We start from the raw sequence: 24,615 nt of genomic DNA on the forward strand, positions 1-24,615 counted from the left end.
CATCTGTCATGTAGATGTTTGTTTGTTTGTTTGTTTTGGTGGGGCAATGAGGGTTAAGTGACTTGCCCAGGGTCAAGTGTCTGAGGACTGATTTGAACTCGGGTCTTCCTGAATCCAGGGCCAGTGCTCTATCCACTGCGCCACCTAGCTGCCTCCAGTCCCGTAGATGTAATGTGAAGGGAGAATCTCTATAACCCAGGATTAAATCTGTTTCTGCAAAGTTATTTTAAAAATGGCATGTGTAAATCTGTGTGGTTTATGTTATTTTGTGTTAGGGAAATAAATGGATACGCATGATAGAGATAACATTTATTCTCCTACTTATTTTTCTCTTTAAAAAGTTTGGGATGGGGGCAGCTAGGTGGCACAATGGACAGAGCACTGGCCCTGGATTCAGGAGGACCTGAGTTCAAATCTGCCTTTACACACTTGACACTTACTAGCTGTGTGACCCTGGGCAAGTCACTTAACCCTCATTGCCCTGAAAAAAAAAAGTTCGGGATGATGTGAACCAGTCATGGTTGAGAGAAAAATGCTAGGGATAACCACCAAAATAATGCCTTCTCACTCAGTCAGACTGATCGTCTGTCATCAAGGGATGATTCTGTACAGTTTATAAAGAGCAGGCAGGAAGCAGAGGTATTGTAACCCTCATTTTACAGAAGAGAATTGGTGTTGAAATCTTACCCAAATCAATAAACACTGATAACTGCTTGTTCATCTATGCGGGGCCTTGTGTCCTGTTAATAAGTAGCACAAGGGAGCCTCAGGCACCACTGTCTGACTTGATTTTTGGGCTAGAACTCTTTCCAGTTCCACACAGGGTTTTGGGGTGGCATTTGCGGTGTGTGTGTTGTGTGTGTGTGTGTGTGTGTGTGTGTGTGTGTACCAAAACTGTGTTGCATTGTCTAGATTCAACGATAGTCATATATCAGGTGTTGCATTTGTCTGATAAACCCCTGCCCTGAGAATACATGTATTTGGGAAAATCTGAGACCACATTTTCGTTTAAAGCTTACTTGTGGATTGTGGGTCTCTACTTTTTCAGACTTTTTTTTTTTACTATAACATCTTGAAATTTGGGGGAGGAAAGTCTGCCACCTAGTAGGTGCCTAGCAGGTGTAGTTGGGAAAGAGAAAGTTGGGGTAATGCCTCCATCTGTCTCTCTCTCTCTTCCTTCAGCCCTGGTCTAGGTCAATCCCTGTGGAGAAGTTTATCTTTTGCCATAACCTTTACAGGTGTTTAGCCCCTGATAATTGTTTCATCTTCACAGTGACCCTTTGTTTGTTAAAGTGGACTATTTTAGGGTGTTCAGAGCCCCTGTGCATTTCCTTTGGTGATGAACACAAGCATGGTGAAGAGGGGTATCCTATGCCCGTGGCCCAAAAGTCATCCTCGCCCTAAGACAAGTGTCAGGTCATGCACCCTCCATATTAAAGCAATGAGGGAGCTGGTGCATGACCTGACATGTTGGTCTTGGGGGAGGACGCCTCTTGGGCCATGGGGCACAGGACTCCCCTCTCACTGCAGACATTGTTTCTTTGTTTTGAATAACCCTTTTTCTTGATATTTCAGAAATGCTTACAGATCCATCCTGACAAAAGGCCCTTCTGCAATGAGCTCCTGCTCCATGACTTTTTTCACCGGATTTGCTGAGAGGTGTGACACGGTGGTGGTGGGGGGCAGCTTTTTTCATCATTAAACATGCTGTGGCACAAACAAGGTCACGGTTCGGGATCTTGGCAGGCTGTTTGAGGGTGATTTCTCACGGTTGACAACTGGGGACTTACTCGCCCTTTGCAGAGCAGAGGATCCAAAGTGTCTGTGAAGTGTACGTCCTGTTTATAGTCACGGGCTGAATCAGGGATGGGGAAGCGAGTGAGCTTTAGTCCTGAGGTTCAGAAAAGGGGAGGGGGCTTCAAGGACACACTGGACACTCACCCGAGGTCCAGACTCTGGAGACTACAGCTAAGCAGCTCAGATGAGATGAGGGCACCTTTGTGGCCCAATCACAGGAGGGAGTCGGGGAGACATCTGGGTACAAAAAAGGGGCACAACTCTTAAAGGCGACATTTATAAGAACACCGGGATGAGACAGTGAGGGAGGGGCCTTGAATATCTGAGAGCACTAGTTCTGCTGACATTGCAAATGTGCTCCCAACATTCCTCAGCATAAAACAGCCGAGCCAGGCCGTTCTTGTTCCTAGCATAGGAATACATTTTTGTGCCTGAATTTAGCCTGTGGTAAGCACTTAGCAGATGCAGTCAATGGGAAAGTAAGTAAGACAGGTTTAGGTACAGGTGAAGAAATTTTGTTTTTTTTGTGGGCATGGGGGGTTAAGTGACTTGCCCAGGGTCACACAGCTAGTAAGTGTCAAGTGTCTGAGGCTGGATTTGAGCTCAGGTCCTCCTGAATCTTTATCCACTGTGCCTGCCACCTAGCTGCCCCACAAGAATACTTTTTCTTTTATAAAAGCATGTAATTGGGGGCAGCTAGGTGGCGCAATGGATAAGGCACTAGCCTTGGATTCAGGAGGACCTGAGTTCAAACACAGCCTCAGACTCTTACTAGCTGTGTGACCCTGGGCAAGTCACTTAAACCCCATTGCCCTGCAAAAAACAAAACAAAACAAAAAGCACGTAATTGTGCTCCCTCTGTCTTGCTATAAAAGATGGTGCTTTTTAGTTTGAGAGAGAACGTTGAGAAATGAGCAGTATATTATCATATCCTCATATGGGGCCTTCATCTGGGAGTTTCTAGAGCGGATGCTGAATGTAGTTTGTCGTTTTAACATGGCTGTTATGGTATTCTACTTAAAGCTCAAATCTGTAATGTTAGTAGGGCTGGCTCAAGGCACAGTTGCGAAGGAGGAAAAGCTGGGCTTTGGCACATCAGGGTTCACCTCCCTTTTTACAACTTCAGCCCCACTTTCAGGGATCACTTCCTGTCCCAGCCACGGTTCCTTTATCATCGAAAAGGGATCTAGTAGAACTAATTCATACTAAGATGTTAATGGTTTCATGTATTAGCCTTCCAAGAATAATTTGCAGTTTGAAGGAAAAGGTCAAATAAGAGCATGAATGATAAATCTGGACAGAAGATAAACTCCTTTGTTTGGCTTTTGAAACTCTTCACAACTTTTCTTTCCAGGCTTATTGGACATTTTTCTTCCTTCTGCCCTCTGCGATGGGGGCATGCCAGCCTTCTCTCTCTTCCTCACACACTGATATTCCATCTCCTATCTCTTTACTTTTGTGCTGTCCCTCCCATATGCTGGGAATGCCTTCCCTCCTCATCTCCCCTTCCCAGAATCCATCATTTCCTTCAAAATCCAACCTAAGCATCATCTCCGTGAAGCCTTTTCCCCCTGCTTGTGCCCTCCCCAATGATCTTTTTATTTATTTATTCTTTTTCTATTCCACATAAACTTACATATTTCCCCAAAGCAGTCCAGCTTCCTCCTTTTCAACTGTGAACGTACCTTGGTCTTTCCTATGATGGACAGTCTCCTATGAGAGATGACAAGTCTCTTCCAAGAGACTCTGCAGTGTCCCAGGGCTTGAAGATTTGATTACTTCAGGCAATTCTGGCACTTCCTCCTGACCTGCATGCAGCCCCTCATAAAAGCAGAGGCCTGTCTTTCCAATACTAACGTTTTGCTGATGTCGCTGTCATACGTGGCGAGACACAGAACTAAAAACAGGCATCTCACCAAGGGCAAGGAGAGGCCCCAGCCTGGGGGTGAATGGGTTTGACCTATAATGAATGAGAACCTGAAGAAAGGGAGTAAAGGATGTTGTCTTGGGACGGGCCACGGGGTGAGGGATGACCGCTGGGCAGCCAGAGTGCTCCACTGCTTCCCTTGTGATAAGGGGAGAAAGCAAAAGATCTCCAGCACATTGAAGGCCCTCTGTGGTGATTGTTCAGGGGAACATGGACAAGAGTCTTACAGGATAGGCAGGCATGGATGCAGCGTTGGAGGGAATTCCTAAACTGATGAGAACCCAGATCTATGAGTCCACTTACTTAGACACATGCATGTTTTCTTCCCCTTATAGGATGTAAACTCTTGAGGGGTGGAACTGTTTCATTCATGCCATTTGTATCCCTGGTGTATTGCACAGTGTTTGGTACATAGTAGGTACTTAATAAGTATGTGTTTGTTGTTTGAGGGATGGTGGGTTTTTTTTTATTTGTTTGTTTGGTTTTTTTTGCCAGGGCAATGGGGGTTAAGTGACTTGCCCAGGGTCACACAGCTAGTAGTGTCAAGTGTCTGAGGTCGAATTTGGAACTCCAGTCCTCCTGAATCCAGGTCCAGTGCTTTATCTACTGTGCCACCTAGCCCGCCCCGGTGGTTTTTTTTTAAACAAAAAGATGTTGGAAGCAAGCACCTGAGAGATATTAAATTTTTTTTTTAAGTTAACCCATATGTATTTACTATCACTGTTAAAACATTACACAGGGACAGCTAGGTGGCACAGTAGATAAAGCACTAGCCCTGGATTCAGGAGACCTGAGTTCAAATCCAGCCTCAGACACTGACACTTTACTAGCTGTGTGACCCTGGGCAAGTCACTTAACCCTCATTGCCCCGAAAAGAAATAAAACAAAAAACATTACACAAAACATTCAAGTGGCAAATGATTATAGTACAAGCCCTTGCATTGGCAATCCAAATGTATTAAACTACTGATTGCAAAGTTGTACAGAATCTCACCACTTCAATTAAGGGTTTAGTTTACATTTGGCCACCTCAATAGTAGCTGCAGACATTAGGTTTGGCCAGTTAAATACTGTGGCTCTCTGTTGTATAACATTAAATGCATACAAAGCAACAAGGCATGTTAAATAAATCAGCAAAAAGTTAGTTACTACAACTTAGGCCCTGTGGCCATGACACATGATTAAAAATTACCTCCCACATTCACATCCACGGTACTCTTCCACCATTTAACACCTCAAACAACGTGTTACACATGTAAAACAATCACTAACAGGCAAAAGTACTACACCTGCCTACTTGGTATTTGCAAATACACTTATGCATGAGCATAACAAGGACCTCAGGAAGCTTGGAAATGATTTACTAAATTGTTAAATTATTAAAAAATGATCTGAAAATAGACACTTCTTGTTGGTAGACATCTACTGTACATACAACTGGAACACTGCTGCCTATGTAAACAAAAAGTAGACATACAATGAAAGCTTGAAAAGTCCAGACATTTCATTCCCAACAATATTAAAGGCCGCGTCTTTTATCTAAGACATTAATTATACGGAGAGGACTGGCTTACTTTTAAAGACAAGATCACTGTCTCCACAGTTTTTCAGAGAATTAAAAAAAAAACCAACCAACCTATGGAACTGTGTTAACCAAAGCGCTTTTGTACAATGATGATGATCTTATATTTCTTTTTTAAAAAATTGCAAGAAGCTGCAAATATCAAAGAAGCAAAGTCATCTGGAGTAGTGTGTATAGGAGTGCTTTGGACTTTCTTTTATTATGCTAAAACAGCGGTGCTTTTAGGATTTACATTATTGTAGCTCTCCAGTAGAAAGCATGGGGCATGTTAAAGTGTTCATGCGATGTACAACATTGGTGGATGAATGATGGCTCTTTGCAATATACTGGATGTAGTCTCGGTTTTACCAGTTGCATACTCAGGACGATTGTAAGTAAAAATCTCTCATGATACTGCAAATGTGATTAGAATGTGCAAACTGATAGAGGTGGCTTTCATCCACTTCTTGAAGGGTACCACCTCAGGAAAGGCTGATTACGATGTTGGTAGGTTAATAAAATTAAAAAAAAAATACTCCTCCCTTTCCTTTTATTTATTTATTTTTGTGTGGGCAATGGGGATGAAGTGACTTTGCTCAGGGGTCACACAGCTAGTAAGTGTCAAGTGTCTGAGGTCAGATTTGAACTCAGGTCCTCCTGAATCCAGGGCTGGTGCTCTATCCACTGTGCCACGTAGTTGCCCGAGAGAGATTTTAAAGGAAGGAGAGACTTCCTAGTATTACTTTAAGGTCTTATTTCATAGATACCATCTCTTCTGCCCACATGTAAGCCTGGCCCTGAATATCAATTGGCTTTGTGTGTGAGGAGAATCTCTGTTGGTCAGTGGTATAAGCACAAGTTATAGGATCCAAAGATAAGTACTTGCAAGAATGTACAGCCTTTCTTTCTTTTCCCTTGAAACACTTACTGTGTATATAATTTTTTTTCTGTTAGTGGCTCTCCGCTACCATTGACAGGCTTCTCAGGAGGTATGCGATTATTATATAATACCAAAAATATGTACATTAACCTCTTCATTGTTCTTTTCTTTTTTGGGGTTAGGCAATTGGGGTTAAGTGACTGCCCAAGGTCACACAGCTAGTACATATCAAGTGTCTGAGCCAGATTTTGAACTCAGGTCCTCCTGAAATCCAGGGCCGGTGCTTTATCCACTGCGCCATCTAGCTGCCCCTTACATTAACTCTTAATCCACATGGAAGTAGAATTTCTTTGGAACTTACTAGATACTAAAGAAAAGTTAAATATTTTCACCAAGGCTTTTAATAAATATGTTGAAAAGAACCTTGGATTCAGACTCAGGTAACATGAGTTCTGACTTTGGTGTATCATTTCCTTTCTGTAGGCCAAGATATGCCTTCATCTATAAAATGAAATTGTTGTACTAGGTGATTTCTGTATAAATCTACGTATTTAGGACTAGTTGTCCTCTCCTGAACTCTAGTCCTGCTTCTCCAATTGCTATCAGATATCTCTACTCAGGATGGTCCTACCATTACCTCAAATTCAACACGTCAAAATTGAACTCACTATCTTCTCTCCTAAGTACTTCCCTCCTCCGGACTTCTCTGTTTCTTTTGGACTCTGCTGTCCTCTTAATCTTTTATATGGTTTGGAAATCTGAAAGTTTTATTTGACTTACTTCATCAACATCTGCCTGGATAATCATTTCCAATGGGTTTCTCTGTTTCTAGCCTCATGCTTCTGCAAAAATATGTTACAAAATAGAGAAAAGAGAGGAGCATATGCATTTTTTAAAAAAATTAGGAAGTTGAATACAAAATAAGCACCAGAGAAAAATCTAATAAATTAGAGGAGTAGCATCAAGTGAAGACAGTGTGATATTAGGACCTAGAGGAGCCGATATCCCTGCAAAACATGCCAGCAAAGCTTTAGAAAATGTATCATTTAAAAATAATATTAAAAAAGAATCCACTCCAAAGGTCCTCTACCTTGTCCAGGACTACACAAAAATACTACCAGAATTCTGCTGAAATTCTGAATGTAGATGAGCCAGGGTAGATGGAAGGTGTAGCATAAAGCAGACTCAAGTCAGTGGAAGAAAGGCTTTGTGCAAAGGACAGTGAAGGGCGCCTGGAACACTGTGACAAGAGAAAGGGGAAGAAAGACCCCCAAAAGCGATCAGTCTGAGAGTGGCCTTACAGTGCTATTGCAGCTGGAGAAAAATACATTGGAGTGCTGATTACAGCAAAAAGAAGTGCTGTAAGCAGCATTTAGGCATCTCCATCCCAACTTAGTATTCAGGCAGGCTGGGCCTGAACAAGCAAGAATTAAGGTCAAATAATTCCTGTGGAAGGTGGGTCCTACCCTTAGCTACCAACTCAGACATTGCAGGGCCTACGCACAAGCTCAAAGCCCTAACCCAGATACTGAGGCTTGTGATATGAACAAACAAAAGAAAGCAACCAATATTATGAAGAAATACTATGAATTGAGAGTTGACCAAAGAGTAAACCCCAAAGAAGAGGGTAAATTTCACAACTGTAAGTAGAGCCTCAAGGGAAAAATAATCTTAGCCACAAAGATTATAAGAGTACATGAAGACATGATATGAAATACAAAATAGAATAGCTAGGGAGAAAAGAATGGCAAGAATAAAATATCTCAGGAAAGATGTGGTAACCTTGCCCATAAACTGAATACCCTAAATATTAGAATGGACTAAAGAGAAAACCACACAAAGAGACAAGAAATAGTAAAACAAATTCAAAAGATTGGAAAACAAAACAAAATATAAGGAATATAATATTATAAACAACTGACCTGGAAAGCAGGTCAATCAAGGAAAGATAATCAAGAATCTGTCTGAAATCTAAGCCTGCCTGACAATCATGACCAAAGAAAAGCTTATATATGATACTTCAAGAAATCATAAATGAAAACTTCCCAAATCTTGTGAACCAGAATGCAAAGGGAAAATAGAAAGAATCCACTGGCTATCTCTTGAAAGAAATCTCAAATGAAAACTTACAAGAATATCATACAAAATCCAGAGATTCTAGGTTAAAGAAAAAATACTGCAAGAAATGCAAATGAAAATATTCAAGTTCTAAGGAGCCACAGTTAGGATCACATAAGAATCAGCAGCTACAAATACAGGGTGGGCCAAAAGTCATGAAGGAGTTTCAATATTTAATAACTCCTTTATTTTTGTTGTTAATTTACAACACTATAGCATCATATATAGTATTTATAGGAAATGAATTCTATATTACATGTGAAAAACCAAATCTCATAAATGGTGAAAAATAAAAAAACAATTAACAAAGTTATTAAAACCTTGTGGGGGCAGCTAGGTGGGGACAGTGGATAGAGCATCGGCCCTGGATTCAGGAGGACCGAGTTCAAATCCGGCCTCAGACACTTAACACTTACTAGCTGTGTGACCCTGGGGCAAGTCACTTAACCCCAATTGCCCCACAAAAAACAACAGCAACCAAAACCAAACCAAACAAAACCGTAAACGAAAAAACCCCCAAACGTTGTGACTTTTGTCCCACCCTATATAAAAAATAGGTTTATTATATACATATTTTTTAAAAAGGCAACCAAGAATAATATATTGGTTTAAACTGAGTAGATGGGCATAGAAATAGATCCTTAACAAAACAGTATTTCTAAGCATTCTTGATAAAAAAGGCCATGAAATGAATAGTAGAATTTTTGAAGTGGCAATGGAAGAACCAAGAAAAACATGGAAAACATTTGATAAATTAGAAGGAATTTTGTGGGGATGATATCATTTACATGATAATGGGGATAAGAAACAAATATCTTCTCATAATCCTATTATCCTTAAGGGACATAGACAAAAGTAAATCATACATAAAGAGGGCTGGAAGTGGGTTTGTTCTGTTTTGATGGTCTTAGGAGAAGACATAATGAAGGAATGGGATATTATAAATGGAGAAGAAAAGGGGACAAATGGAAATGAAATAAACATTGCATAATTGAAGTGCATTAGATGAAGAATATTCATATATGTATATGCTGTGCATGATACTTTTTATAAAAATGGACAATACATTTGGGTCATAAAATCCTCAAAATAGATGCAGAAAAAAGATAAATTGTAAACACATCCTTTACTGATCATAATAACAATAAAAATTGTAGCAATAAAGGTCCTTTAAAGAAGAATTAAAATCAGTTGTAGACCAACAATCCCAAATAATTGATAGATCAAAAATAACTCATTGAAACAAAAGAAAATTGGCATCAAGAGAAATGACAATAATTAGATAACATTACCATAACTTATAGGAAGAAGCTAAAGTACTCTTTAAGGAGAAAATTATATGTCTAAACATTTTCATCAGCAAAAGTGAAAAAAGGAAATCACTTAATTGGGTACATAACTAAACAAATTAGAATAATCATAAATCAATCCCCCCAGTGAAACAACAAAATGAACATTTTAAAAATCAAAGAACAGAGTAATAAAATTGAGAGAAAAGCTCCATTAAATTGACAAATAAAGCTAAGAGCTTAAAAAATAGAATAAGCAGCTAGTCTGATTTAAAAAAGAGATGGAAGCCAAATTATTCTTATCAAAAATGAAAAAGTATAAATCACAACAAATGTAGAATAAAGGAAATTATCAAGTTATTTTTACCCAATTATAGTTAATAAAAATAATAACAGAATAAATTGTTGGATATGTATAAAAAATAAAACATTTAGATTAGCAGGAGAAATAGATTATTTAAATAACCCAATCTCAAGGGGAAAAATCATATAAGTCATAAGTGAACTTCCAAAGGTTGAAAAAGACTTGATGAATTTGCAAATGAATTACATAAAATATTCACAGAACAATTAATTTCAATATTATATAAGCTATTTGTTGATCTCTTTCAGTCTGTTTCTGTACTTAATTCAGGGAGAGATAATGCAAATAAAGAACACTATGGACTTATATAACCATATGAATATTGATTGCAGAAAACTCTAAATAAAATATAACCAAATAGGCTACAATAGAATGATAGATTATTTATACTATGACATGACAGATTTATATCAGGAATGTAGAATTGGTATAACTTTAGAAAGAGTATGAACATAACAAAACATTAATAGCTAAATAATAAAAAACCCACATCATTATATCAAATCGATAATTTTAAAAAACTTTTGAAAAAACTTTTTTGTTAAAAACACTAGTCAGCATTAGAATAAATGGAATTTTCCTCAATTATAGTAATATACCACTTATCTAAAACAAGAGCAAACATTATGTGTAGTGGTGCAAAATTAAAGGTCTTTCTAATTAATGTAAAATGAGGATGCTGATTATCGGCACTATTATTTAGCATAGTGAAGCAGGTCAAGAAAAAGAAATGGAGGATGGGGAGGGAAGAGAAGGAGGGAGAAAAATTGGGAACTCAAAATCTTACTAAAAAGAATATCGAAAATTATCTTTACGTGTAACTGGAAAAAATACTACTAAATGGAAAAAAAAGAAAAAAGAAAACTGCTTGTTTTTATTTGTTGACCATTTATCTGTACAGGATTGATTCTTGGTTTTGTAAATTTGAATCAGATTCTTATATATCTTGGATATGAGACCTTTATGCAAAATCTGTGCCATTTCTGATAAGCATAGGCTAAGAGGAAATAAAATTATTGATTTTTTTGTAGACATACGATTTACTTAGAGATTTCTAAAAAGTCAACTAAAATTGCTTGAAATAATTACCAAATCAATCAAAGTTGCAGAATATAAGATAAATCCACATAAATAAGCAATAGCCTATATATTACCAATGAAACCTAGCAGGAAGAGTTAGAAAGAGATATTATATTCACAATAGCTACCAAATGAATAAGTTGTGAGTCTTCCTATCAAGACACGCCTAGACTATATACCAAAGAGATTATAAAGAAGGGAAAAGGACCCATATGTACAAAAATATTTATAGCAGCTCTCTTTGTGGTGGCAAAGAATTGGAAATCAAGGGGATGCCCATCCATTGGGCTGAACAAGTTATGGTATATGAATGTAATGGAACACTATCATGCTGTAAGAAGTGACAAGCAAGCAGATTTCAGAAAAACCTGGAAAGACTTAAGTGGACTGATGATTTAAGTGGAAAGATTAAGTGGACTAAGTGAAGTGAGCAGAACCAGAAGAACAATGTACACAGTAACAGCAACATTGTGTGATGATCGACTGTGATAGACTTAGCTCTTCTCAGCAATAGAAGACAATTCCAAAGGACTCATGATGGAAAATGCTCTCCACATCCAGAAAAAAAGAACTGGAATCTGAATGAAGATTGAACCATACTGTTTCTACTTTTTTTTTTTTGGTTTGTTTGTTTGTTGAGTTTTTTTTTTCCTTTTGTTCTGATTCTTCTTTTACAACATGAGCTAATGCAGAAATATGTTTAATGTGATCGTACATATATAACATGTCATTGCTTTCTGTCTTGGGGAGGGGGGAGAGAAGGGAGGGAGGGAGAAAAATTTGGAACTCAAAATCTTATAAAAATGCTGAAAATGGGGCAGCTAGGTGGCGCAGTGGATAGAGCACCGGCCCTGGAGTCAGGAGTACCTGAGTTCAAATCCGGCCTCAGACACTTAACATTTACTAGCTGTGTGACCCTGGGCAAGTCACTTAACCCCAATTGCCTTGCTTAAAAAAAAAACAAAAAAAAATGCTGAAAACTATCTTTACATGTAATTGGAAAATAATAAGATACTTTTATGATAAAAAATTAAAAACTGAAAGAAATGGAAAAACTGATTTTAATCTCTAAAAAAAGAAAAAAGGACATACTTAGGGACTACATTGAATTCAGTTGAATTCAACGATAGTCTGTTGCAGAAATAAAGATAGATTTAAATATTGGAGAAATATTAATTGCTTATGGGTGGGTCCTTCCAATATAATAAAAAACCATACTACCTAAGGTAACTTGCTTATTCATTATTGTACCAATCATTACTATCAAAGCATTATTTTGTAGAACTATGGGAAAATAATGAAAATCCTATGGAGGAACGAAAGTCAAGAATTCCAAGAGAAGTAATAGAAAAAAGTAGAAGTGTTCTTAGCAATACCAGATTTCAAATTACAGTACAAAGCAGAACTTATCAAAATGATTTGGTCCTGATAGTTCAGAAATGGCACAAGATTTTTGTATAAAGTTTTTCATATCCACGATACATAAGGATCTGATTCAATTTATAAAATTAAGAACCATTCCCATACAAATGCTTCAACAAATATGAACAGTTTTCTTTTTTTCTTTTTCCCCACTTAATATTATTTTCTTTTTTTCTAATTGACATGTAAACAGTTTTCAACATACATTTTTTTGGCGGAGAATAAGAATTTACTGTAACCTGCAGAACATGTGTTGTGTTTTTCTTTTCTTCCAGCCCCAGTACCAAATAACACCACGCACATTTATGTACAAAATGCAAATTATTCAACATTCTTTTTTTTTTTTTTTTTTGGTGAGGCAATTCTGGTTAAGTGACTTACCCAGGTCACTCAGCTGGTAAATGTCAAGTGCCTGAGGCCAGATTTGAACTCAGGTCCTCCTGACTCCAGTGCTGGTGCTCTATCCACTGTACCATCTAGCCACTCCTCAACATTCATTTTAGTAAGATTTGAGTTCCAGATTTTCCTCCCTCCCTCTCTTCTCTCCCCCATCCCCAAGACAGCAAGTATTCTGATTATGGTTATACAGTACAATAATTTAAAACATATTTCCACATTTAGTCATGTTGTGAAAGAAAAATCAGAACAAAATGAAAAAAAAAAAAGAAAAACAAAAAACCCCCCTGAAAATAGTATGCTTCAAAATCTGCATTCAGACTCCATAGTTTCTTCTCTTTAAGGGGAGAGCATTTTCCATCATGAGTCTTTGTGTGCTGTTGGGTTCATTGTATTTCTGAGAAGAGCTAAGTCATCATAGCTGATCATCACACAATGTTGTTTGCTGTACATATTTATTGTTCTGGTTTTGCTCACTTCACTCAGCATTACTGCATGTAAATCTTTCTAGGTTTTCTGAAAATCTACCTGCTCATTATCTCCTTTTTCCCCTTAATAGTATTTTATTTTGTTTTTTTCTAATTATATAGAAGGATAGTTTACAACACTCATTTTTGTAAAATTTTGAGTTCCAATTTTTCTCCCTTCCTCTTTTTCCTCCTCCCTCCCCAAGATAACAAGCAATCCGATATACGTTATCTATTAAAATCATGTTAAACATATTTCCATATTAGTTATGTTGTGAAAGAAGCAGAACAAAAGGGAAAAACTACAAGAAAGAAGAAACAAAAAACAACAAAAAGTGAAAATAGTCTGCTTTGATCTACATTCAGACCCCATAGTTCTTTTTCCTGGATGTGGAGAGCATTTTCCATCATGAATCTTTTGGAATTATTTTGGATCATTGGATTACTGAGAAGAGCTAATTCTATCATAACCTGATCATCACACAATGTTGCTGTTACTTATGTACAATGTTCTCCTGTTTCTACTCACTTTCAATCAGCATTAATTCATGCAAGTCCAGTTTTTTCTGAAATCTGCTTGCTTGTCATTTCTTAGAGCAACAATAGTATTCCATTACATTCATATACTATAACTTGTTTAGCCATTCCCCAATCAATGGGCATCCTCTTAATTTCCAATTCTTTGCCACTACAAAAGGGACTGCTATAAATATTTTTGTACATGTGGGTCCCTCCCCCCCTTTTTTTTTGGTGTGTGGTGCGTGCATGTGTGTGTCTCAATAGGGGTTAAGTGACTTGGCCCAAGATCACACAGCTAGTAAGTGTCAAGTGTCCTGAGGGCTGGATTTGAACTCAGGTACTCCTGAATCCAGGGCTGGTGCTTTATCCACTGTGCCACCTAGCTGCCCCTCCCTTTTCTTTAACATCTCTTCATGATACAAACCTAGTAGTGGTCTTGCTGGATCAAAAGGTATGCAGAGTTTTATAACCCTTTGGGCATAGTTCCAAATTGCTCTGCAGAATGGTTTGATCAGTTCACTATTTCACCAACAATGTCTTTAATGTTCCAATTTTCCACATCTCCAACATTTATCATTTTTCTTTTTTCTCCTGTTAGCCAACTGATAGGTATGAAGTGGTACCTCAGAGTTGGTTGTTGTTGTTTTTTTAATTTTTATAATCAATAGTGATTTAGAGCATTTTCAATATGGCAATATATAGCATTGTTTTCTTCATCTGAAAACTGCTTGTTCATATCCTTTGACATTTATAATTGGGGAATGACTTGTATTCTTATAAATTTGACTCAGTTCTCTCTATATATTTGAGAACTGGTCCTTTATCAGAGACACTTGTAAAAATTGTTTCCAGCTTTCTGCTTTCTTTCTACCCCTTGGTTGCATTGGTTTTGTTTGTGCAAAATCTTTTTAATTTAATATAATCAAAATTATCCATTTTACACTTTATAATGCTCTCTATCTTTTTTTATGGTAAAAAATTTCTTCCCTTCTCTGTAGATCTGATAGGTAAACTATTCCTTGCTCTCCTAATTTGCTTATGGTATCACCCTTTATGTCCAAATCTTGTACCTATTTTGACCTTATCTTGGTATATGGTATAAGATGTTGGGCTATATCTAGTTTTTGCCATACTCTTTTCCAGTTTTCCCAGCAGTTTTTTTCAAATAGTGAGTTCTTATTCCAGAAGCAAGGGTCTTTAGGCTTATCAAACACTAGATTATATGGTCATTTACGAGCCATTGTAGAAAACAATTTAGAACTATGTCTCCAAAGTCACTAAAATTGTGCATACTGTTTGATCCAGCACTACCCTATTAGAACCATGCCCCAAGTAGATAAAAAAGAAAAAGAGAAAAAGGACCCATATATACTGAACTGTTTATAATAGCTCTTGTATAGTAGAAAAAACACACTGGAAACTAAGGAGTGTACACCTATTAAAAATTGCTAAGGCAAATTGTGCTCTAGTTGAATGTAATAGAATATTATTGCCTCCATAAGAAATGATAAAATGGATAGTTTCAGAGGAAATTGAGAAGATCCCTATGAACTGATGCAGAATGAAGTGAAAAATAGGCAACCATTTATATAAGTGACAACAATGTTATTTAAACATTTGAAAGATTTTAGAATTCTTTGCTATACAAACAATGATTTCAAAGTACTGAATGTAAAACATTGCTACCAACTTTCATGCCAAAGAGATAATAGACTTAAATGTACAACTGGACGTGTATTTTTGCACATGGCTAATGTGGGAGCTTTGTTTTGCTCAACTGTGTCATTGGAAAGTGAAAAAGAGAGAAAATAAATGTGACTTGGAAAAAAAATGTGAAATACTAGAAGTTTCTATGGAGTAAGAATATTAGAGAAGGAATAGATTCATTTGAAAATAGAAACACTATATAATTGGTAAATAAAACTATAAGCTGTTTTTTTTGAAAAACCTAATATGGACTTTCAGTTAAGTTGGCCATGTGAAAAGTTATAGAGGAGCCTGGCTCTTTTTTATATCCTCCAAAAAATCTTAAACAACACCAGCTTGAATAATGATCAAGAAATCTAAGAGATTTGGAATCCAAAGGAATAATGAGTTCTTCCATCTTCTGCAGGACTACTAACTCCTCCCACCCACCCCACAACCAGAAGCATATGAATGCTGGAGAAGAGGTTCACTAGGAAGCCAACATGAACTCACGTAAACTTGTCAGTGGCCTGGCAGCACTCTGACCAGAGATGCCAGGGGCACCTACCTACAACCCATAGTTCTCTGAGCAGTATTCTCTGACTGGGTACTAAGCTGCACTAAGGCTGGGGCCTGAATCCTCCATGCATCTGTGTGCAGACCAACCAGGGGAGATGGAAGATAACTACAGGAAACCCATAAGTCTGGAGCAGACCCAAATAGGGTCTGACCATCTTATCCATTTGTATGCGTTGGGAAGGTGGAGAATGGCCCTGGCACAAATGTATAAAATGAGGAACCAAGGACTGCAGACAAAATGAAACAAATGAAATATTGAATGCAGTGAACATACTGAAATAACGTGGGTGTAGAGGATGCCTCAAACCCAGAAGAAGAAAGTAACTCCAAAGCAAATATAAGCAAAGCCTCAGGGGGGGAAAATGACTTAGGCATAGGGAATCCAAAAATGGCTGGAATAAAGTAAATTTTATAAGGATCAAAAAAAGAAGTTAAAGAGAAATAAGAACTCTTGAGGAAAGAGTTGGAAGAAGAATAAATAGTTTTGGATGGAAGGTAGAATACCTTATGAAAGTAGTAAACTCCCTTGGGGCAGGTAGGCGGTGCAGTGGATAGAGCACGGGCCTTATAGTTGGGAGAACCTGAGTTCAAATCTAACCTCAGACACTTACTGGCTGTGGAACTATGGGCAAGTCACTTAACCCCAATGCCTTAAAACATACGGGCCGTGTCCAGTCATCCTGATGTATATCTTGCCACTTGATCCCTCTGACTCTGGAGGAGAGATAAGGTTGGTGACCTTGCACAGCCCTCCCTCACTTAAATCCAATTCACTGCAAGTCATGACATCACTCTGATGTTGATGCCATGGATCTATCTCTTTGAGAACAAAGGTCAAACAGCAGCAATACCAAGTAAATTCCCTGAAAATAGGATTTAGGAAACAAAACCTGTTGCCAGGAGGTAACAAGAAATATTAAAATGAAGTAAGAGATAAAAATAGGTGCTATCAAAACCAACTGACTTGAAAAACAGGAAAAGGAAAGATAGTTTAGGAATCACTGGCTTCCTTGAAAATCATGTCCAAATAAAATACCTGGATATTACATTTTAAGAAATCAAAAAAGAAAACTGCCCAGATCTATTAGAACCAGAGGCTATAGTGAAAATAGAAAGAATCCACAATAACCTTCTGAAAGGAACCCCAAATTGAAAGCACCCAGGATTAAAGATAAAAGATGCTAAGCAGTCAGAAAAAGTTCAAGTACTAAGAAACTATAATCAGGATCACACAATACTATGCTTCGACTGCTCAAAGGAAAGAAAATCTTGCAATGATAGCCCTTATACCACTGATTCCACCATTTGCAAGATGCTGCAGTTTATCTACACCTACCATGTTCCACACTACCCTTTTGGTAGACACCATTTTTATTCCTTGGAGACTGTTATATTCCACCCTAGCAAAGAGTTGACTTTTGATAAACATTTGTTGAACTAAATAACTAGATAATGAAATATAAACATATGTATTCATATATATAATTGTATAATATGTATATATCTCCACATGTGTCTATGTATGTCTATGTATGTAAATATATTTTCTTTTTTGAGGGCAGTAACTACTTAGTGAATGCTGATTGATTAAAAGCATGATTTATTTCTGTGCCTAACCACAAGTTATATTATTGTTTTAACATATGTCAATCTAGAAATAGATTTAAAAATTATTTTTACGTATGACTGGAAAAGCCTAAGTCTTATTTGTCCTATATTCCCTTCTGTCATTATTTTGGAAAAAAGAACCTCAAGTATTAAATTAATTTCTACCTAATCCAAGAGGAAGATTGCTGCATTCATCATAACTTATGTAATTAACTAAAATTATTTTTGAATGCTATTATTAATGTCATGTACTGTAACAGCAGCATGTTTCATCAGCCATTGAATTGTACATGATCCTTATCCAGTTGCTTCTAAGTACAATGGTGTTCATCTAGGCCATAATTAATTATCATTTTAACTTGATTAAATTAAATTAAAAATTAAATTGCTTAAAAGTCTAGTCATTCTTATATTTACTTATATCTCTATCATGGAGTTATATTTTATTAGCAAATATGTTTTATTTTGTAGGTTTTCTCAGGAGCTAAAATTAAAGATACAGAAAGTGCCAGAGAACTTTCTTTATTAAAATTATCTAAAGTCATTAAAAAGGAAAAAGATGATTCTTTAGGTGAAGAAAGAAAAACACTTTTATAGGTAAATGTGTATCACAATTTCAATTTGCTTTTAATGTACTGGATTCTACATTTCTTTAATTAAAAGCTTAATAGAAATTTGTAGTTTTCAAATAGTAAGTTACCTTAGCTTGGTTCTGACTTTCTATACTTTCTCTTAGATGTATTATATGTTTATGTCATCTCTTGGTATCCTCCCCATTCCTTCATTTCCTTTTAGAAAACTTGAGTCCTTAATTTGCTTTGAAATTTATCTTTGCGTAAATGAAGGTCCATTTTCTTGGTATTTTTTCCCAGCTTCATTTTCTTATGGAGAGACCCAGAAAGAATAGAAAAATCTCCTCAATTATCCGTTTCCTGATTCTAAACATTCTACTGTATTCATCTTGTCTTTTATTACAGTTATTTCCTAAATAAAAGTGTTCTTGGTGTTGGATCTCCTTCCAAAGATGTATGCTGTGATTTCATCTTTGATAATGGTGGCAGATTTTTCCCCAATAACTTTGTTAATGTGGTGTAAAAGAGTAGTATTACATTATAGTGATCATGATGTTTTATCAAGTATAGAAACTTTCCTTTGTAAAAAAAACCAACTCTAACCTTTTATCCATATTGAGGATATTGCTGTTTGATATCTTTTTTAAAGTAACAGTTTTATTTAAACTTAAAGTTAGAAAATTATTGGAATAACAGTTGAGAAAAGGATGACAAGTAAATCGTATTTAGATTTTTTTAACACTAGCATTTTAAAAACATACAGATTGTTCATAGTATCTGTATACTAATGACCTATTGAGGACTAATAAAATCTTGTCTATAAGAGTGGAAAAAAAGCATTACTGGGAACTTTTGAAGGAATAGTATCAGTTGAAAAATGAATTTGTTTGGAGACTAAATCACATAATTCTAAAAAACTGGCGGGTCAAAGAACAAATTATAGAAACAATAGAAAATTTCATCATTGAAAACAATAATAATGAGACAACATACCAAAATTTATGGGATGCAGCTGAAGCAGTTCTTAGAAGACAATTTATATCTCTAAATGGTTTCATTAACAAAATAAAGAACAAATCAGGGAATTGAGTGTTTGACGAAAAAAAAGTTGAGCAACAAAAAATTTAAAATCTTTGGATTAGTAACAGAGTAGAAATTATGGAAATTTAAAAAAGGACCTTAGAAATAGCTTTTTTTCCAAGGAGTTTAGCTGAGAAAAGGAGGAGAGACACAGGACTACAGTTGACAGACATTGTAAGATCTAGTGAGTGTTTTTAAAATAGACAGACAACTTGGGTGTATTTATTGGCAGAAGGAAAAGAGCCAGTAAGTAGGGAGAGATGAAAAATTAGAGGGCTGTGCTATCTTCTGGAAAAGATGGAGGGAATGATATCTAGGATACATGTAGAAGAGTTGGCCTTAGCAAGAAGAGCCACCTTATCTTCAGAGAGTTGGGGGTCTTGAGGAGAGAAGAAAATTTTTGGAACAGGTGCTGTGGTGAGTGAGATAGAGGACAGAGATCCATTCTCAGATGCTCTATCCATTGCACCACCTAGCTACACCTATTTCTTTTTTTTTTTTAAATAAACATTTTTAATAAACATTTTCATCATAAGTCCTTCAGAATCATCCTGGATCATTGTTTTGCTGAGAATAGCTAAGTCAGTCACAGTTGATCATTGTACATTATTGTTGTTACTGTATGAAATGTTCTCCTGGTTCTGATCATTTCACTTTGTATCAGTTCACATATGTCTTCCCAGGTTTTTCTGAGAGCATCCTGCTTGCCATTTCTTTTAGCCAGTAGTATTCCATCACAATCATATACCATAACTTGTTCAGCCACTCCCCAATTGAATGGCAGCTCCTCAGTTTATAATTAATTCTTTGCCACTACAAAATTTTTCTTTATTTTGGTCCTTTTCCTTTTTCCCTTTTTAAAAATCTCTTTGGGATACAGAGCTAGAAGTAGTATTATTGGGACTGTCTGGTTGTCCTTTGGGCATACTTCCAGATTGCTCTCCAGAATGGTTGGGTCAGTTCACAACTCCACCATGAGTGCATTAGTGTCTCAAAGTTTCAACATCTTGGGTTGGGGTACATTCTCCTACAAATATAGATAGAGTCCAGGGGTAGGTGGACTCAAGCTTGGAGATCACATGTAGCAAACATAACACACCTCTTAGAAATCCTTTGGCTAGAGGCTCTTTTCTTCCCTCTCTGGGGCTCCCATGAAGTTTTCCTTGGGTGTGGTGTAACTTTGGGCTGGGATCCCTGTTGTGGAGCCTTAAAACTCAGTGGATCTAGTTTACCCTTGACCCCCAAGGTAGACACTCCTGTCAATCTTTGTAGTTCTGGAGACACTTTAATCTATGCTAATAGTTCCCAAACTTCTCACCCTTGGATGTCCTCAAGGTGAAAGGAGGAGAGAGTGGCTTTAGAAAGCCTCCTTCTTCTCTTCTTTGCTCCCCTTTCCCTTCCCCTTCCCTTCCTCTCTGGGGCTCAGCTGAAATTATGTTCTCCTCTAGACTGTCTTTGAGGCTCAGATGCTGGCTTCATAATTGGCTTGGTATTTTCTAGAGAACCATAGGCTGTGACAGTGCATACATTAATTTAATGCCTTTAATTGATTAATGAATTTAGTAGAGATATTTTGACCTGACAGAGGTATCAGGTCTAGAGTATTTTGTTGGTTCCTTTTAAGTAGAGTGGGATGATTGAGTAAATCAATCAACTCTTCTCCCACCTCAACACAGGTATAGAAACAATGTCTGCCCTGCTGAAGTTCTTCCCCTTCTGACCCTTGTGCCTTCTAACCTACATTGATGTTAGTGAACAAAATTTGGGGAATTTCTTGATGCAGGTTTTTTTCAGGACTGCATCTCTGTCATGCATATGCCTTAGAAACTGCACATTCTAAACTTACTTTTTAGGGCTTGTGTTAAGTATTATCTCCCTTCTTCCCCCTCCCTCCCTTTCTCCTTTTTTGGAGAAATGTAATTTAAGCTATGGGGCAGCTAGGTGGCACAGTGAATACAGCACTGGTGTCAGGAGGACTTGAGTTCAAAATCTGACCTCAGACACTTGACACTTACTAGCTGTGTGACCCAGGGCAAATCACAACCCCAACTGCCTTAAACATCCGGGGCCATATCTTGCCACTGATCCAGAAAGCTCTTGAGGAGAGAGTGAGGTTGGTGACCTTGTACAGTCCTCCCTCACTTAAATCCAATTTAAGGCAAGTCATGACATCACCTCCTGATATCATAGTTCTCTTTGAGAATGAAGGACAAACAACAATAACAATTTAAGCAATAAACACTGATGATGTTTGAATAACCATAGAATCACCCCCAGAACTGCAGCTTTGGGAGAAGAAAGAAATGAGGCTTTTAATTTGTTGTGAATTTGTAACTCTTAGTCACTGATTTGCAGGTACCAGGATCCTCCCTGCTGGATGCCCCAGAGGCCATTTTCCCAGGGTTAGAATGCCCAAACAGAAACAGTGAGGGCCTGTGTCATGGTAGCTATCCCTTTGTAATTTCCTATAGCTCAAATTTTGATGCATTTGCGGGGGGGAGCACTTCATTAACAACCCAGTAAGCAACCTTTTCCCATTGCAAATTCTCACCAAAATGTTAAGCAAAATTGTTCTATATAGTGATAAAAACTGACAGCACTGGTAACTTTTCTCTCTTGTAGTTTACTGTTTGTTAAGAGGGAGGAAGGATATGTTTCTACTTTAGTAATTTGGAACCACAACATCCATTATCTTTTTTACCTGAATTCTATTGCTTTTTTTTTTTTGCGGGGCAATGGGGGTTAAGTGACTTGCCCAGGGTCACACAGCTAGTAAGTGTTAAGTGTCTGAGGCCATATTTGAACTCAGGTCCTCCTGACTCCAGGGCCGGTGCTCTATCCACTGCGCCACCTAGCTGCTCCAATTCTATTGCTTTTTAAGTGCATCTTCATTGCCCTTATTGTAGTTGCTATATGTGTTCTTTGGGTTTGATTTCTTTTCTCTGTATCAGTTCATGCTAGTCTCCCCATGATTCATATTTGCCATCCTGTACATTACAATGATACTCCAATTGAATGTAAGCTTTTGGAGAGCGGGCATAGATTTGGTTTTGTATTTGGATCCCAGGTGCCTAGCACAGTGCCTGTCATGTAGTAGGTGCTTATTAAATGCTTATTAAATTGATTTGCATCAATATATGGAGATTTATCCAGCCACTCCAAGTCATTAGGCTGATAATTGGGTTCTAACTTCCATTTTGAGCCATTTTGCTATGAATATTTTGGTAAATACAATGCTTTTGTTTTTGCTGTTGGCCTAATTGTGGCCTAAGCATCACCAAACCAAAGAATGTGAATAGTTTAGTAACTTTTCTAATATAACTGCAAATTGTGTTTCAGAACAGTTGGGCCAGTTCATAACTCCTTCAGCACTGAAAGTAGCTCCCCACTCCTCCCCCATTCACTCTTTCCATCTTTGCCAAGTTGATGAGTCTGAAGTAATACCCTTAGAGCTGTTTTAATTTGTATTTGTCTTTTTGAAGTCTTATTTCTGCCTTTTGTTTTTCACACCACAGTTATAGTCTCTTAGCACTGTCTTCCCTCCAGTCAAACATTTAAACAAAGCCAACGGTCCAGCAGATGCATCTGATGTGTATATTGCATCCCACATCTGAAGTTCCCACTTCTCCACGAGGAGGAGTTGTGTTTCCTTATTTATCAGTTCTTTTAGACTCAAGTTTGTTCATTATAAGTCTTTATAGCTGAAGTACTTTTAATTGCTGTCATCAGTGACCTTATTGGAGCCATTGTGCACGCTGGTCTCTTGGTTCTGTGTTCTTCCCATAGTTCTCCAAGTTCTTCATATTTACTATTTCTTACGGTACAGTAAAATCACATTGGATCCACACTCCGCCACATGTTCATCCATTTCCCAATTGCAGAATTGCAGGATTTTAGTGGTAGAAAAAACCTCAGCGACTGCCTAGTTCATTTCAAGCCACACCTGAAGAGGACCCCCTGTATAGCATCCCTGAACTTCAAGGGATGATCCAGCCTTTTCTGGGAAGCTTCCAAGGAGGGGGGCACTCCCCTTATGGTTAAGAAGGGTTTTCTGATGTCAAACCTCAGTGTACATTCCTACAACTTCCACCCGCTGTTCTTTGTCCTACGTCTGACATGAAATAGAACAAGTCCAATGCTCTTCTATATACTTAAGACAATCATCATGGCACCCTTGACTCTTCTCTTCCTTAGGCTAGACACGCCCAGTTCCTGTGAAACAGCCTTCTGCCTCTTTACTATTCTGGTTGCCCTCATCATCAGCTTGTTAGTGGCTTACAGAAATGAACCCAATACCTCGTTGTGGTAAGACCAGGGCAGAGGACAGAGGGACCATTTCCTCCTTGTTCCTGGCAGAATTAGTTCTCTTAATACAGCCCAAGATCATGTTCTCTTTGGGGGCTACCTCATGACCCACCCTCAACCCTGACTCAAAGTGAGTGCCTGGTCCACTTAACCCCCCCCCCAGGTCTTATTCAAACAAAATGCTGTCTAAGCACATTTCTCTCCTTTTGTGTTTATGAAGCTGTCTTAATGGATAAGTATAAGTCTTTGCATTTACTTTACATTTACTTTACATAAGTCTCCTCTTCAGCCCAATTTTGTAGTCTGTCAAGATGTTTTTGGGCCCATCCCTACTTTATTATCCATCCTCAGTTTTGAGTTATCTACATATCTGATGAACATGCCATCTGTGGTTTTTTGTTTGTTTGTTTTTTTTTTTTAGTGAGGCAATTGGGGTTAAGTGACTTGCCCAGGGTCACACAGCTAGTAAATGTTAAGTGTCTGAGGCTGGATTTGAACTCAGGTACTCCTGACTCCAAGACCGGTGCTCTATCCACTGTGCCACCTAGCTGCCCCGCCATCTGTGTTTTTAAACTCACTGATAAAAAGGACCAGACACAGATCCTGGGGACCCTGGAGGCAATAGAGAGGCCTCTTTCCAAGCATTGAGGATGACTTTCTGAGTCCACCCATTTAATCAGTCCTGAATCAATCTAATAAAATGATCATCTACTATACCTTTCTCTCTCTTTTCCAATCAGTGAGTCAGTCATTGCTTTCTTTTCTAAGAGTTCTCTGACCATTCTAGAATTTTCCCAAGAATCCAAGTCTAGGTCAATGGACTATAGCTTGTAGATTCCATTCAACATTAGTCCTTCTTCAATAGTGTGATACCTCTCCTGTTTTCCTTGGTCTTCCGTATATCACAGATAGTGGCTCCCCTCTGCCAGCTTTTTAGTTCCAGAAGAGGTAGTTCATCAGGACCA

The 24,615-nt window shown here is 37.7% G+C and overlaps 1 protein-coding gene across 1 annotated transcript in view; it reads left to right on the forward strand.

Moving 5' to 3' along the window:
* CDKL2 (cyclin dependent kinase like 2) overlaps positions 1 to 24,615 on the forward strand; it is a 46,150-nt gene that overhangs the window by 17,687 nt on the left and 3,848 nt on the right. The window contains 1 exon segment of the mRNA XM_043972355.1: positions 1,576 to 1,659. Within this exon segment, the coding sequence (XP_043828290.1) occupies positions 1,576 to 1,656 (81 nt within the window). The 3' untranslated portion in view covers positions 1,657 to 1,659.

Source organism: Dromiciops gliroides, chromosome 6 (genome assembly GCF_019393635.1).
Source record: "Dromiciops gliroides isolate mDroGli1 chromosome 6, mDroGli1.pri, whole genome shotgun sequence".
In the NCBI taxonomy this organism is placed as follows: domain Eukaryota; kingdom Metazoa; phylum Chordata; class Mammalia; order Microbiotheria; family Microbiotheriidae; genus Dromiciops; species Dromiciops gliroides.